General features: G+C 43.7%; 1 protein-coding gene across 8 annotated transcripts in view; it reads right to left on the bottom strand.

The window, feature by feature from the left end:
* Window positions 1-12,685, bottom strand: part of LOC148031693 (phospholipase A1-Igamma1, chloroplastic-like) — a 41,124-nt gene extending 28,439 nt beyond the window's left edge. For 7 of the 8 annotated variants that reach the window (XR_015691934.1, XM_087685265.1, XM_087685267.1 and 4 more), the window contains exon 1: window positions 11,053-12,685. Coding sequence is in view for 7 of the 8 variants with exons in the window: in XM_087685265.1 (XP_087541391.1) it covers window positions 11,093-12,421 (1,329 nt within the window). In the remaining variant the exon portion in view is untranslated. The remainder of the gene's footprint in view (window positions 1-11,052) is intronic. The other variant, XM_087685262.1, reaches the window with a different exon arrangement.
* Window positions 12,686-13,810: the final 1,125 nt, after the last annotated feature.

The following is a 13,810-nucleotide window of genomic DNA, read 5'->3' as shown; positions in this document are numbered from 1 at the left end:
AAATGAATATTTGGATTAAATCTTGGTGAGGAGAGCAATACTAAGGTGAGTACAGGCTTGGGTAGGGTGATAAGGGGCCAGGAGTAGCAAGGAAGACCACATTTTGCATTGCAGGGTTTCAGGAGAGCTGGAGAGAGGAAGAGAAACCTTCATTGCATGGACTTGCTTTGATCTTGCCATCAAAGAGTTCTTTGCCCATCGCAGGTAATTCCACACCTTTCCCTCATGAGTAGCTTGGATCTGGGGAGGTGTTCGACCAGTAGGAAGGCCGCGATCGCTCGGCGTGATGAATTCTCTGGAGTCCGGTGAAAAACGTGTCACACTCAGCCATGGCGATTCTGGGTCGAATCCCAGAATCGACCATTGGTCCCGTATTGTATTCGGCCCTCGACCCACTCGACTCGGACACCCATTGCTCGGCCCATCCAAATCGACCAGTCGGATAAACTTAATATTCGACCCAACTTGGCACTCAACCCTTGGCCCTTGGACCACTCAACCCTCAACCCACTCAGCTCTCGAACCATTCGGCCCACTCAACCCTCGGACCGACTGAATTCACCCATCAGAGCGCTTGCATTCGGCCCACCTGACTCGGCCCTTGGCCCTCGGACAGGTTGAATTGGGCATTCGGCCCTTGCAATTTGGACCTGTTGGGCCGAATTTGGATTTTTTTTTTCAAAAATTTAACCTGTAGATTTTGAAACCGACCAGAGACCACATAGAGCCAAAAGCACATCATAGATCTATTACTAGACTAAAATCTAGAGCAAGTAGTTCAAAACTTGGCTACGAATGGTCCTTCAAATCACGCATGGCATTTACAGTAATGGCCCTGTGGACCAGGGGGACTGCCCCCCCTCTCGAACCCCCCCGCAGAGGGGGCTTTGCCTCCTCTACGCCTCCCCTAAGTAGGTTGGAGAGAAAACGTGTGTCATGATAGGTCCTCCAAGTTAGATCCTAGTGTATTCATGGCTCTATACAAGCATGGATTCTCACTTGCAAAAGAGCAACCAAAAGCCCATGCCCGAACAAAGACAAACAAAGACCCTAAAACCTCAATGGGCCAATCTAGCCAACAAGGGCAAAAGGGCCACACCACAGAAACATGTATCAGATGCATTCGAACTGCATCTAGTCAAAGCGGAAGGCAACAACATCAAGCTACAACTGCAAGGATGACTAGACATGACAGTCCTGATGATAGATGCTCCTTGAACAACACTGCACAAAAACGACCCAAGACATCAATGGAGAATCCACATCTAGTTGTGCAGTTAGGGACTCAAGGGCATTTCTTAGAAGGCTTAAAATTATAAGTCAAGACTCGGAAGATGAAGACATAGTACCACCTACTTATCTTAGGGTCAAACTCACCGTGAAGCGAGAGCACATTGTTGATGCTCTCATTGATGAAGGAGCTGATTTTAATATCTTGGCTTATGACACATGGACCCTACTAGGCCAACCAGAGCTCACACCGACTAATGCAACTCTTAGTCCTTATGGGGGACACTCACAAGCACTTATTAGAAAGTGCAAAATCCTTGTAACTATTGAAACGGAAAGCTTGCCTATCCTCTTTCATGTTCCTCCACGTAGTGCTAAGTGTGGGAAAGAAACCCTCCTAGGAAGACCTTTCAAAAGGGCGACAAAGTGTGAGGCTGATTATGTAGCACAGTTGATACACTTGACACTACTGGGTGTGAGGATAGTCACAACCTTTAGCAAGGGTGACCTCATCGAACCTTGAGGGAAAGGCAAGGAAGATGCTGATATAACGTGCAATCCTACTAATAAGAGCTAGGACTTGTTGAAAGAGTTGATACAAGCACATGTTGAACAGAGAGAACCAGTGAGTGAGGCCATGCTTGAAACAAGAAGGTTAGGAGACAATGCCAAGGATAGGCTTTGGACTTACAAATATAGTAGAAGACCACAAAAGAAGCCCAAGCCTTACAGACGAAGGTATTGATGGAAAGCCAGCACAACGCCGCGATGGATATCCAAAGCGTTGCTATGTGCTTAAGGGTATTATGTAGGTAACCAATGGATTTGGATACCAAAACTCCCTGCTAAACCACCTCTATCAGCTCTGAAGGCCAAATTGCATCAAAAGTAAGGAAGCATAGGAGGAAATCTAAGAGAAACTCCAGGTCTTAGGGCAAGAAACCAAACATGAGTATTCGAAGGGAAGAGCCTCAGCCTAGCATGCTTAATAAGCAGATGTCAGATGTAATCATTGAGCGTGCACAAAGACCACTAGTGCTCAAGGAGCTTTTGACTTTCCAAGAGGATATTGAGCACAACAGGCACAACATTGCTCATAAGAAGGCTCGTTGCTCAACAAAGCAAATGGCACAATAATCTTATAGCCACGAGAAATATTTCAGACAGTGCCAAGTCTACCTAAGAGTCTAAGATCTCCTACACCCTCTTTTCGTAAACGGACATAAGAAGCACAACAGTAGTCGTTAAGTGCAACTGCTCAATCCCAATCTCTATCTTCATATAAGCTTCCCAATGTCCAAGAGGTGGGACATGACACCACCCATAGTTCTCCGCCTAAGGATATGCTTATTCAATACATCGTGACTAGCTCAACTGATGCTCGATCCACACAAGTGAATGCACAAAGGGCAGAAAAAGACACAGCCACTTCCAATCCACGTAAGGACTCGACATCGTAGTCGACTAATAGTAGCATGACCATTGAATGAGCAGCTACTACTTCCAATCAGGAATCACGGTAGTCCCAGCCTCGGGCCATGACGACACCTCTGGTGGAAGACGTCCTTGGCTATTCACCTATGAAAGAGGTGTCGCAGCCAACATCTTTGACACCCATGGCACTGCCAAAGCACCTGAAGCCTAGGCTTGAGTAGAGATCTCTCAAAGAGGTGGCCAAGGAGAGGATGCATCTGACCAATCAACCTAGAAAGGCTATTTAGCAAGCCGCAGCCATGCCCCATAAGGAAACACTAGAGATAGAGAATGTTGAGGCCCAACCAAACACATCAGCGATTGACCTGGTTCAGGGTCCTGAGTCCTTAAAGGATAAACTGCAATTGCCCAAGAAAAAGAGGAGAAAACAACGGCAATTGCTAGTGGCTATAGACACTAAGAAGATTGAGACCAAGAGTGCTAATGAGCTAAGGAATAAAGCGTCAAGTCCATCTACCAATGAGCCCGTTGACATCTCTCCTAACAGTGGTGAAACCTCAGACACATCCGTGTGCTCTAAAAAATCAAAGCAACCATTACCATCAACGGTTGCTTGCAACACTCAATCCACTGACAACAGAACTCGCATTGACCAATCAAGAGTGGATACAACATTGTCACAACAGGGTGACAAGACCATACCGGTCACATCCAAGGAGAACCATGACACAATAGCAGCAAGGCCTCAGGAGAAACATGCAAACCCCAAGAGCATATATAATCCTAGCATTGACCAATCTTGCTCATCTAGGTATGAGTCCCCCAACTATGTTAAAGCCTAGGGAAACTCCTAGAGCCTTGCATAAGATAGCAACTAAGCAAGCCCTCATCAAACATAGAAGTGTCATAGAATGCTTAACTAAGTTGGATGCTAAGCTCAAAGTGTTCGCACGTATCTACGTCCTTGCAAACATGGGCGCATTCCCTAGGGAGCAGCTTGAAGAATACTTGGCATTTCCCCTATCTTGGGAAGAGTAAGAACATCTTGATGAGCACTATGGTAGGCTCTTGATGAACGCATGTGACTCATCTCTGACGAGGAAGCCGATGAACTATGCTTAACTGTGACATTCAATTATGTGCTTTGCTAATCAAATCCCTTAGAGATAGAGAAACTAAAGTGACAATCAGAGGGTCAAGTCAATTTAAAAAATGTTGGTTTAAAAACCGCGTTACAATGGCTGAACTGGGAGCCTAGATTTTGACAGTCTCAGAGGAGCGATTGGCCAAATGGTGGTCTCAAAGAGACCCAACCTATGTGATGTCGACTTCCTTTCGAGTATTGACTGCCATTTGGGGTATGGACTTAGTCGGAACTAGCGAAGAGAACCCTCTGGTTGATAAAGTTCTCATTGAGGAGGAGCTACATGTTGCTAGTAGACTCGAACAAGGTACCATGCTACTCGATGTTGCAAAATATCTATTGTTATTGAGTAAGCTGCCACTTGTACTGGATGCGTGTGCCACACTCCAGTACAATCCTAAGTTCTACAATTGGTTTTTATCCTCACAAAGTGACATGGATTCATAAATATGTACATAAATAAACAATGAGTTTTGTGACCATGTATAGATAATACCAACACACACAAGATTTTGGGTTTGACAAGCTGAGCTCCTCAGGTCCTCCTCTCACCACACATTCAAAAGTCATGTGACCATTCCCGCCTCTAGGTGGAGGGCATGCAACCCTCATTACCACCATAGGAAGCCCTGAGACCAACACCTCTGAGGGTATAGATGGGGCGATGTCCCCTTCTATACGCCTTTTCCCTTTTCGGTCTATCCTTCCAAGGACGAGCCCTATTCCACTCCATCACAACTAGTCCCCGTAACTTAGCTTAAGCCAAGATCTACTAATGGCTGGAATATGCCCCGCAGTCGAAGCAGGACTAATATCATCACGGGGCTTGTCCCTCTACAACAAACATTGCATGCCTCACCTCACTGCACCCCTTGTCATATGCACTTGATGATCCATTGTTTAATCCCTTTCATGTGAATAATTCTATCCTCCCTCAGGGCCTAACCCTTGGTTCACATTTGGCAAGTTTTCCCATAGTAGCCGTCATGGAGCACCTAGTGCAGCTTGCTTGCAAGGAAGCTATTCACCGTCGGAGGGAGCATACATCACAACCTCCTCTGCCAGAGCGCTATGTGCCTACCCTTAAGAGGTACACATTGAAAAGAGGCTCTAAGAGACACCACCTCAGACATAGGCCAAAACTTCCCAGGCCAGGAAAACGAAGGCTCAAGGGAATGCTCGGAGGGTGGCAACCTCGGCTGTGCAGGCCTCCACCAGATGCTCGGGCACCAAGTGCTCGAAAGAGAAGAAGGCAACTAGAAACAAGAGGGAATGTGATGAATTATTTAAAAGCATTCTTGAAATAGCTACGCCAGGGACTACACCATTCGGGTCCCGACCGATTTCTTCCTTGCCCAGCCTGATGGGAGCCCCTCACCAGCACAACTCCAGTCGCTCGACCACCCGAACTCACCCTGCCTCATACAAATAGAATAGACCCTATGTTGTATAAGGTGCTTAACAAAGGCCATCTTGCCATAACTGTTTGTCCTTAAGTTGTTAAAGGGGTGGGCTCTCCAACTATACAAACCTCCCTTTCCTACTACTAATATATGTCATGTCTTTAACAAGCACCGATGATATGCATCGCAGTCAATACCATAGGATTTTGATAAAGTAATATCTTTTTGTATTGCATCTGTTCATTATAATTGTGCATGTGGCTTGCATATGCTCCCATGAAGTGTCAAGTGGATGTGTAGGACGATACATGTCTTTGTACGAAAGTGTTCAATGCGCAAATCACCGCAAGACCACCAACCTCACAAAGAGCCATGACGAAGCCACACCGTTGAAAGAGAAAATCACCCTTGCCGATCGCCCACATTGCATGGCCCAAAGCATTATCAATAGCCACTCTCTCTTTCTAGGTCAAACTCTACACCTGGTACTCACGGCAGTTGTTACCTTAATTACACCAACATTGCACGTTTCAAAGAGATTTTGCAAAATCTCCAATGTATCTTTCCATCTCAACAACTGTTTCTCTAGCAACGAGGCTATGACACAATCATTGCTGTAATATCTAGTTTCACAACCTTTGAATCTCGACATTTCCCAATCCAATTGAAAGACTGATAACCTCAAAGTATTGCTATGGTTGTACTCATGTTATTCTTTATAATTTTTAAAAAAAGAGAAAAGAAAAGGAAAGAATAAAAAGAGAAAGGAAAAAAAAGAAAACAAACAAATAGAAATAAATAAATAAATAATTAAATAAAAAAAAAGAAGCATCCACAATCACAGCACAGCACCTAGGGGTCCTCAAACTAGGTACGCTCAGTGACCTTGGTCGGTTGGCTCCGTCCCTAGTCCTCTAGCCCTTTAACATCACCCACAATTGTTCAGGGCACATCAAGGGCATGACATACCTAGGGAGCTCGTCTCGCCCATGGTTAGACCTGTCACCCTGAACCATATTTGCACAATTCTTTTTTGCACTCTATCTCAATGCCATTGCAATCAATAGTGGTAAGTAAGCCATGGAAGACCATGGAAAGTACATTGTACTCTTCAACCACTATAAGTAGTCACCAGCTACCAAAGCTAAGGCCCCAATGAGCTCAATTATACTACATCGTGTTGCCAAAATCACAAATGATGTCTCAAGAAGCCTTCAAGTGTACTTCTCCTCAGCATCGACAATTCTTTCCACTCCATCGAACCCTTGCTTCATCCACTCATTGCTACGAGGAACTAGACCAGCGGCCTTCTAACTACGTAATATCTAAATATACACGAGCACTCACATAATATCTGTACCCAAATGTATACACAATCTGGGTCCTCAAGTGCCGGACAATACCCTCAGCTTGCTCAGCGTTCGACATGTCTTCCAAACTAATCAAACTACGTCTTGTGCACGATAAGAAGACTAGCACTACCCCCAGGGAGAGACCATATATGCGAGGTTTTCAATCGCAGGTATTGAAGACTCCATCAAATGCATCATCAACTCTTCATCATCACTCAATTCTGACCTCTTGACCATTCCTATCATGCAAGCCCACCAAAAAATTGGCCTGTGCAAAATCCTCACAAACCACTACCTGTGCTAGCCCCCAGCGCAATTCCCAGCAAGAAACATACCTACCCCCAGCTCCAACCACCCTACCACCAGCCACCCACACCAACAACATGGCCCCAACGACCTTCATCTATCCACCACCAGAAATCCTCCAAGGCAACCACTGATGTCCTTGCCACCCACGTCTTCGGTGCATGCTAAAGCATGCTACCTACGACGGTGAGTGCCATGGGACTGGCACTCGTTTAGAAGGGGGGTAATGTTAACCCTCAAACAAACAAGGTGAAAAAGATAGAAAATCTAAAGTAAAAGACAAGGCCAAGGAAAAAGTAAAACAGAAGATGAAGGAGCGCCAAGAAGGATCTGGAAACATAAGAAATGTAGAAAAGTCCTAAATCAAGGAAGAAGGCGTAGAAAAAAAAGTGTGAGTCTATACTATTGTAATAAACCACAAAAGGTGCACCATGATTTATTTTAAGAGTGTCGAGCTCTCACCCGTGCAATTTGTAAAGGTAGACGGGCGGTGGAAAGGAAGCTAGGAAGATAGGAGGACAATGGGAAAAAGGGCCTAGGCCACGGTTGGCCACGTAAAAAAGGAGATAAGGGGATGAGCGCCCGAAAGGGTTTTAGGGTTTTGTATATAAAGTTGAAAAGTGAATGAGAAGCTCATTCTTGTGTGTGGCCAAAAGTGGCTCTCCTCTTCTTCTTCTTCTTCTTGCTTGCTTGAGCTTGTGCTTGAGAGAGGGAGTGTGAGAGTGTGAGGGAGTGAGTGTGTGAGGGTGAGGGACCGGGAAGGAGAAGCTCTCCATCTTCTCCTCTCTTCTTCTCTTCTATTCTCTTCTCTTGTCTTGCTCGTGGCAATGGAGCTTGCAGCATGGAGCTTGAGGATGGAGCTTGCTTGAAGCTTGCAGTTGGATCATGGAGCTATTGGAGTGCTTGGGAGAGGAGGTAACTCAATCGGGCATGGAGGTAAGCTCACTACACCCATAGAGATGGATGGCGCATTGGCTATGTGAGAGGTAGCCATTATGCTCGGCTTGGAACACTTGAAGCAATAAGCATTCCGTGGGTCTTGGCAGTTGAGCGAGATCTCCCACAAAGGCCTATCATTATTACAATTGATACTAGTCCTACAAGGATTGGATGGGCTATTGGGCAAGATGATGAACAATATAGGTATATCACGAGGCTTGGTACCAAGGTGCTGTGAAGCAATATAAAAAAAAGTATCCTTAGATAAAATGGGAGTTAAGGGGAGTGGCTATAATGTTGAATTGTGATAAAGATTATTTGATTCAAGCTTCAATTGTTGTTGAGATAAATTTCTCACATGTACTTGACAGGATTACTAGTTCTTCTACTCCAAACATTGCTACATTTGAGGGATTACTTACATCAAAACCTTGAACCCAAATTTTTCTCATATTGCATGCAAAGATAATCCAATTATAGATATATTATCCAGAGCTAGGCATGAGGATGAAGAAGATATAATTTCTTCCCTTAAGTATTTTTCAGAGGATATGTATGGTGATGAATGGCTCTACTAATTGGTCCTTACTTCAGCATATTATCAAGGTAAGAAGGATGGATTGTTCAAGACTTCAAGAGGATCTAAAGGAAGGCTGATACATATTTGTTGAAGAATTGGCATTTCATGGAAGCATAGAAAGATTTGGAAGTGGGCTAGACTATTTCTCTATGCTTTATGTGATGATTATACTACACATAGTGTGACAACTAGATATATGCCTATTGAATTAATGTATGGTCAAAAGTCTATCATATTATTGAGGATGTTGCTAGTGCTTGGAATGTGCTATCTTGGGAGGAAGATATAAATAGGAAAGACCTTGATGTTCTATATATTTGGCAATTAGAAAGAAGACATGAAGAAATTGAGCTAGCAATGATGTGATGAGGAAAGCGAGGTTTAAAAACAAAGATAGATTTGACAAGAAGTGTATGCTTCATCCTAAGCCAATGGAAGGAGTTTGGGTGTTAGTTTGTGGTAGCAATCTTTATAATCATAATAGCACTATCAAGAAGGTTTCAAATGGGTGATTTGGTCCATACAATATGAACCATGTTCATTATAATGCTAGCTACTCTTTAAGTGACCTTGATATAAAATATCAAAATCTTTATATGGCTTTCAAAGCCTTATATCATCAATTGATCTATATAATTGTCTTTTGTTAAAGTAGCATTTCTGTGAAGTCTCAAGCTATATTCTAATCTAAAAGTCAGCCCACATTTCAATTCAAAGTTATAATTATCCATATATTTGAACATTATTTTATAATATCACTTTGAAGTTTCCATGCTCTTTATTTGTTAAAGTTATTCATGATATAAGACACATGGTTTTTTCTATTAGTAAATTTCCTAGCATTTTTTATTGTATATAATCCTAAATTCCAATATCAAAATCTTTCGATGATTTTCAAGCCCTCACATTAACAATAAGTTTACATATGTATTTGTCATTAAAGTTGCATTTCAATGAAGTCTCAAGTTGAATTCTAATATGAAAGTTGATTCACATTCCACTTCTAGATCATCCACTTAATTTAACATTAATAAGTGAAAATGATTTGTATTTGTCATATGTCAAAACAAAGCTTCATTCCAGGTACTTTCAAATCATATAAGTTTCACTTTGCAGTCACATTAGTCTAGGGTAAACAATATTCTAAAATGTAGTTTTGTATATGGGTTATTTATAGTAAATAGGGACTAAATTTAACTAATCTTCAGCCAAAATAACATCTCAAAGATAAGAGAACTTCTCATGTTGTCCTATGACTTCTTCAGGAATGTACTAAATAATGTTTTCTTCATCCATACATGGTAGCTCTTCCACAGAGTTCATTTGGGACCCAATTAAATGCTTGAGTTGACTCACATGAGAAATATTATTCATCTTTGGGGAGGAAGGGAGCTCTAGGCAATAAGCCAAATCACCCATACACTTTACAATAATGTATGGCCCATAATACCTATTTGCTAACTTGTAGCTAGATCCATCTTCAAGAGTAAAAAGAGCATAACTTAGGTACCTTTAAAAGTACAAACTCTTCTTCTTGAAACTTCATAGATCGCCTCTCCTCTCATCAACATAAAGTGTTATTGATCCTATACCTATACTATCTTGAGATTCACTTTGCACTTCTCAAGTAAGGTCTACATGCAATCCAGTGCTTATTTTCCTTGAGGATCTACCTTCTCACTAAACATAACTATAGAAAGGGCACTTTGTACTTATACAAAGCCTCAAAGGGAGAGACTCCTACCTTGAAAGGAGTGGAGTTCTTGTAGGCAAACTTAGAGAGATAACTCCATGAATCTCGTGTAGGTCACACATCATGGAAAAAGTGTCTTAAGTATGTCTCAAGTCATTTATTTATTTGCTTCGTTTGGCCATTGGTTTGAGGATTGTATGTTGTAGATGGAGCTAATTTTATTCTCATTGAGCTAGAAACCACTTACCAAAAAATACTCATAAACTTAGTATCTCCATCATGAACTATGACTTGCGGTGGCCCATGTAATTTAAACGTATGCTCCACAAACAAGTTGGCTATTTGAGGCACTGTAAACAAGGTCTCTATGAAAACACAATGAGTCGCTTTGGCGAGTCTATCTACCACCACATAAAGGATATTCCACCTCTGCCTGGTTCTAGGTTAGCCAATGATGAAATCTTGGGGGTAGGGTGGGGGGTTCAAGCACAAATATGTGAGTATATCACATGGGGTTAAAAGGAAATGACTATTTAAATACCATTTTCACACATATAGAAGGGTGTCATATAAAAAATTCGTTCATGAATTGAATAGAAAATTTTAAGAAAATTCACAAATAAAGGTATGATCTTTAAATAAGCCTTGAACACACGTGATAAGAAAGGTTTAGATATATAGTAAACCTTTACAATGGAATCCATTGTTCTATGTGCCTATTTATCCCCAAGGATACATAATTACTGCACTAAACCATTGGTAATTTATTTAACGTAGTTGAATTATTATGTACACATGAAAGATTGTTCGTTACATATTTATAATATACCAAAACCATTGGCAATTTATTTAATGTATTTGAATTGTTATGTACGTACACATGAAAGATTGTTCATTACATGTTTGTAGTATAACTTTTAAATTCACGTAGAATGGCTTTTTTGCCCTATCGCGGCAGGTTGAGTAGGTACCTGGCATATTGCTGAAAAGCGTAGGACGATTAGGCGTAGATCAATCGTCCTGGTCGGAGTCGGTCTCCCTCTCAGGCAACGACCACGTACCATCAGCATTCTTGCGCAGTCCTTTGTTAAGGTCCTGCCACCAGAAAGACGGGATGTTGTATTTCTCCAGCAGGAGTGCGGTATGCTTGTTCACGAGGGCCGGGTCTCGGCCATGGGATACGAAACCCTGGTGTAACCCGGCGCCAGTATAGCCATCAATAAGGTGAAGGTAAACCTCCAAGTTATGGCGGAAGTGATGGTTGACGGTAGGTTGGAGACACGGGGACACTTCATTGTTAAGGAGGACGAGGGTACCGGCGTGGGAGTAACTCCAGGGGGCATCGTCGAAGAGGGGCAGGCAACAATTGCAAGCCGTGAGGGTGCTCTCGTTGCCAATGACCCCGGGCACCTTGGGCACAATGTCATTCTTGTTGGCGAAGCGGAGCATCTTGAGGCCGCGGAGCCGCTGCTCGCAGTCGTGCTTGAAGTGCGTGTTGCCGACGCGCGGGCTGCCGAAGGTGAAGGCCGTGATGGGAATAACCTCCGGTGAAATGCTCACGTTAAGGCCCGTGAGAGCCAGGTCGTACGCGGAGACGACCGCGAGAGCCCCCCCGAGGCTGTGGCCCACTACGGTGATGCTCATCTGCTGCCCCTCGTCCTTGTACTCCTTCAGCAGCCTCCGAATCGCCCCTCTCAGTTGATCTCTCGCGCTTGCCCGCGAGCATCTCGCAGGTGTAATATATAGGTCCAGAAATCCTCGCTCCACTTTGATTTCGTCGGTTGTAATAGCGCCCTCCTCCCCTAGCTGCCCCCTGACCGGCACCAGCAGGTCCCGGAAGTCCTCTGCCCACTCTATCGACGTCACCGTCCCCCTCCAGCAGACCACTATATCCCTCCTGCCCAACCTCTCCATCTCCTCCGGCGAATCGCACACTGCCACGTACCCCATCCAATTGCACTGTGCCACGGCGTCCGTTGACGGGAAGATCATCACACCTGGGAAGGGCGTGATCGCCGGCGTGGCATACAGGTACTTGGTCACCTTGTACCCGCAGTCGACCATGCCCACGCTTTCTAGCAGCTTGGCGCGGCTGAATTTGCAGCGTCCACAGTACTTAGACTCCGGTGTGGAGTCGAAGCTGTCGTAGCACACCTGCGTCAGCTCGCCATAGCGGATCACCTCGCTGCGGAGTGTGTCGTCCATGGCCGGATCCAGCAAGCCCTTCCAGTCGGAAGCGCCCTGGATCTCCCTCCATACTGGAGCGACCATGGGACGCCGCCGCCCACAAATGAATGTGCTAACGTTTCGCGGATCTTCGGAGCAGGCGCTACTCACCATATTGTCTACTAACTAGCAAACGGGTACGAGAGGGAGAATACAGAGAATCACGATCTAAGGAACAACTCATGGACTAAGACTGCCCTGAGTGCCCGTTCACGACAAATTGCACATATAGTACTACTATGTTAATCTTCTTTTCAGCGTGACGACGTGAATTGCAAATTTTGCGTTATTACGCTGGGCCTAATTTCAACGTGACGAGTGACACGACACAAATTTACTGTTTGCTTGAGAACGGAAATCGGTTTACAAACCTTTCCAACGCTTTTTTTAAACTGCGCTTCTCAAAAAGGTCCACACAACAAGATACATTGCAGAATTTGGGCAATTGTACTGAATTTTGAGCCCTTTGACCTGCTCTAACTCACACGTACAGTGTAGGCTCTGATTGACACGGGTTTCCTCATTAAATTCCTAAAACATTGCTTCGGAGTCCGAACGACAGATTCAGAGAATCAGAACACTCGTGTTGACAAACAACGTGCTTCACGTTAAGTAGTAAAATTGTGCACTTTGAAGTTTGAAGCCAATGCATGTTCAACGAGTACGTTATGCCCTTTTAATCATTGATCACATGCTTTGAAGTTAGCGCATGAGGAGCAACTTGCAAGACTCAAGTATATGACTCGATTCTGTATATTATGCCCGACTGCATGAGTAGCAACTTGCAAGTATATGATTTGATTCTGTATATTATGCCGAAATGCATGTGTAACTCTATACAAAATATCTATGTCTTGTCTCTACCATGTGCTTCCGGACCTCTATCATGTGCTTCCGGACAATGCATCACTACAGTTACAGTAAGGTAAGGTATTTTTTCACCTTTCGTTGTGAAAGGACTCTTTGCTTGTCACCATCACTCTCTTCATAGCTGTTGAAACCAGCCTAGTATGCCCTCCTATGTTGAAAGGTAGATGATACAACTCCAATGAGGACAATACCTCTCTGTCCCTGTATGTTCTAAGCTTGAAACCATTATCATGTTGAAAGTTAGATGATACAAGTCCAATGAGGACACTACCTCTCTAATCCCTCATGTTCTAAGTTTGAAACCATTATTGTATGGGGGTCTTTGTGACCCTCCTTTTGCCACCAAATTAGAATGTAAGTGTGACAAGGGCTTCCAATGTGATCCAAAGGTGCAACAGTAGTTATAAATGCAACCCTTGATTAGGTGGCATAGGCAGTCCTCCCATAGTGACCCTATAACTTGGATTGATTAGGTGGGGCTAATACCCTTGATTAGGTGGCATAGGCAGTCTTAGCTCCATCCCTCTAAAATGGGATTGGTTGGGTTCTATTGATGACATGCTAGGATAGTCAGTGTTTAGCTCTTCCTAAATTTTCCTAAAACTAATGCTTAAAATTGTGATGGAAGCCTCT

This window comes from Lygodium microphyllum, chromosome 9 (assembly GCF_053477565.2).
Source record: "Lygodium microphyllum isolate KBCC chromosome 9, Lygodium_microphyllum_v1.1.10, whole genome shotgun sequence".
Taxonomy (NCBI): Eukaryota; Viridiplantae; Streptophyta; class Polypodiopsida; order Schizaeales; family Lygodiaceae; genus Lygodium; species Lygodium microphyllum.
Note: the sequence above shows the minus strand (reverse complement) of the source record. Positions and strands in the feature narration are given on the sequence as shown.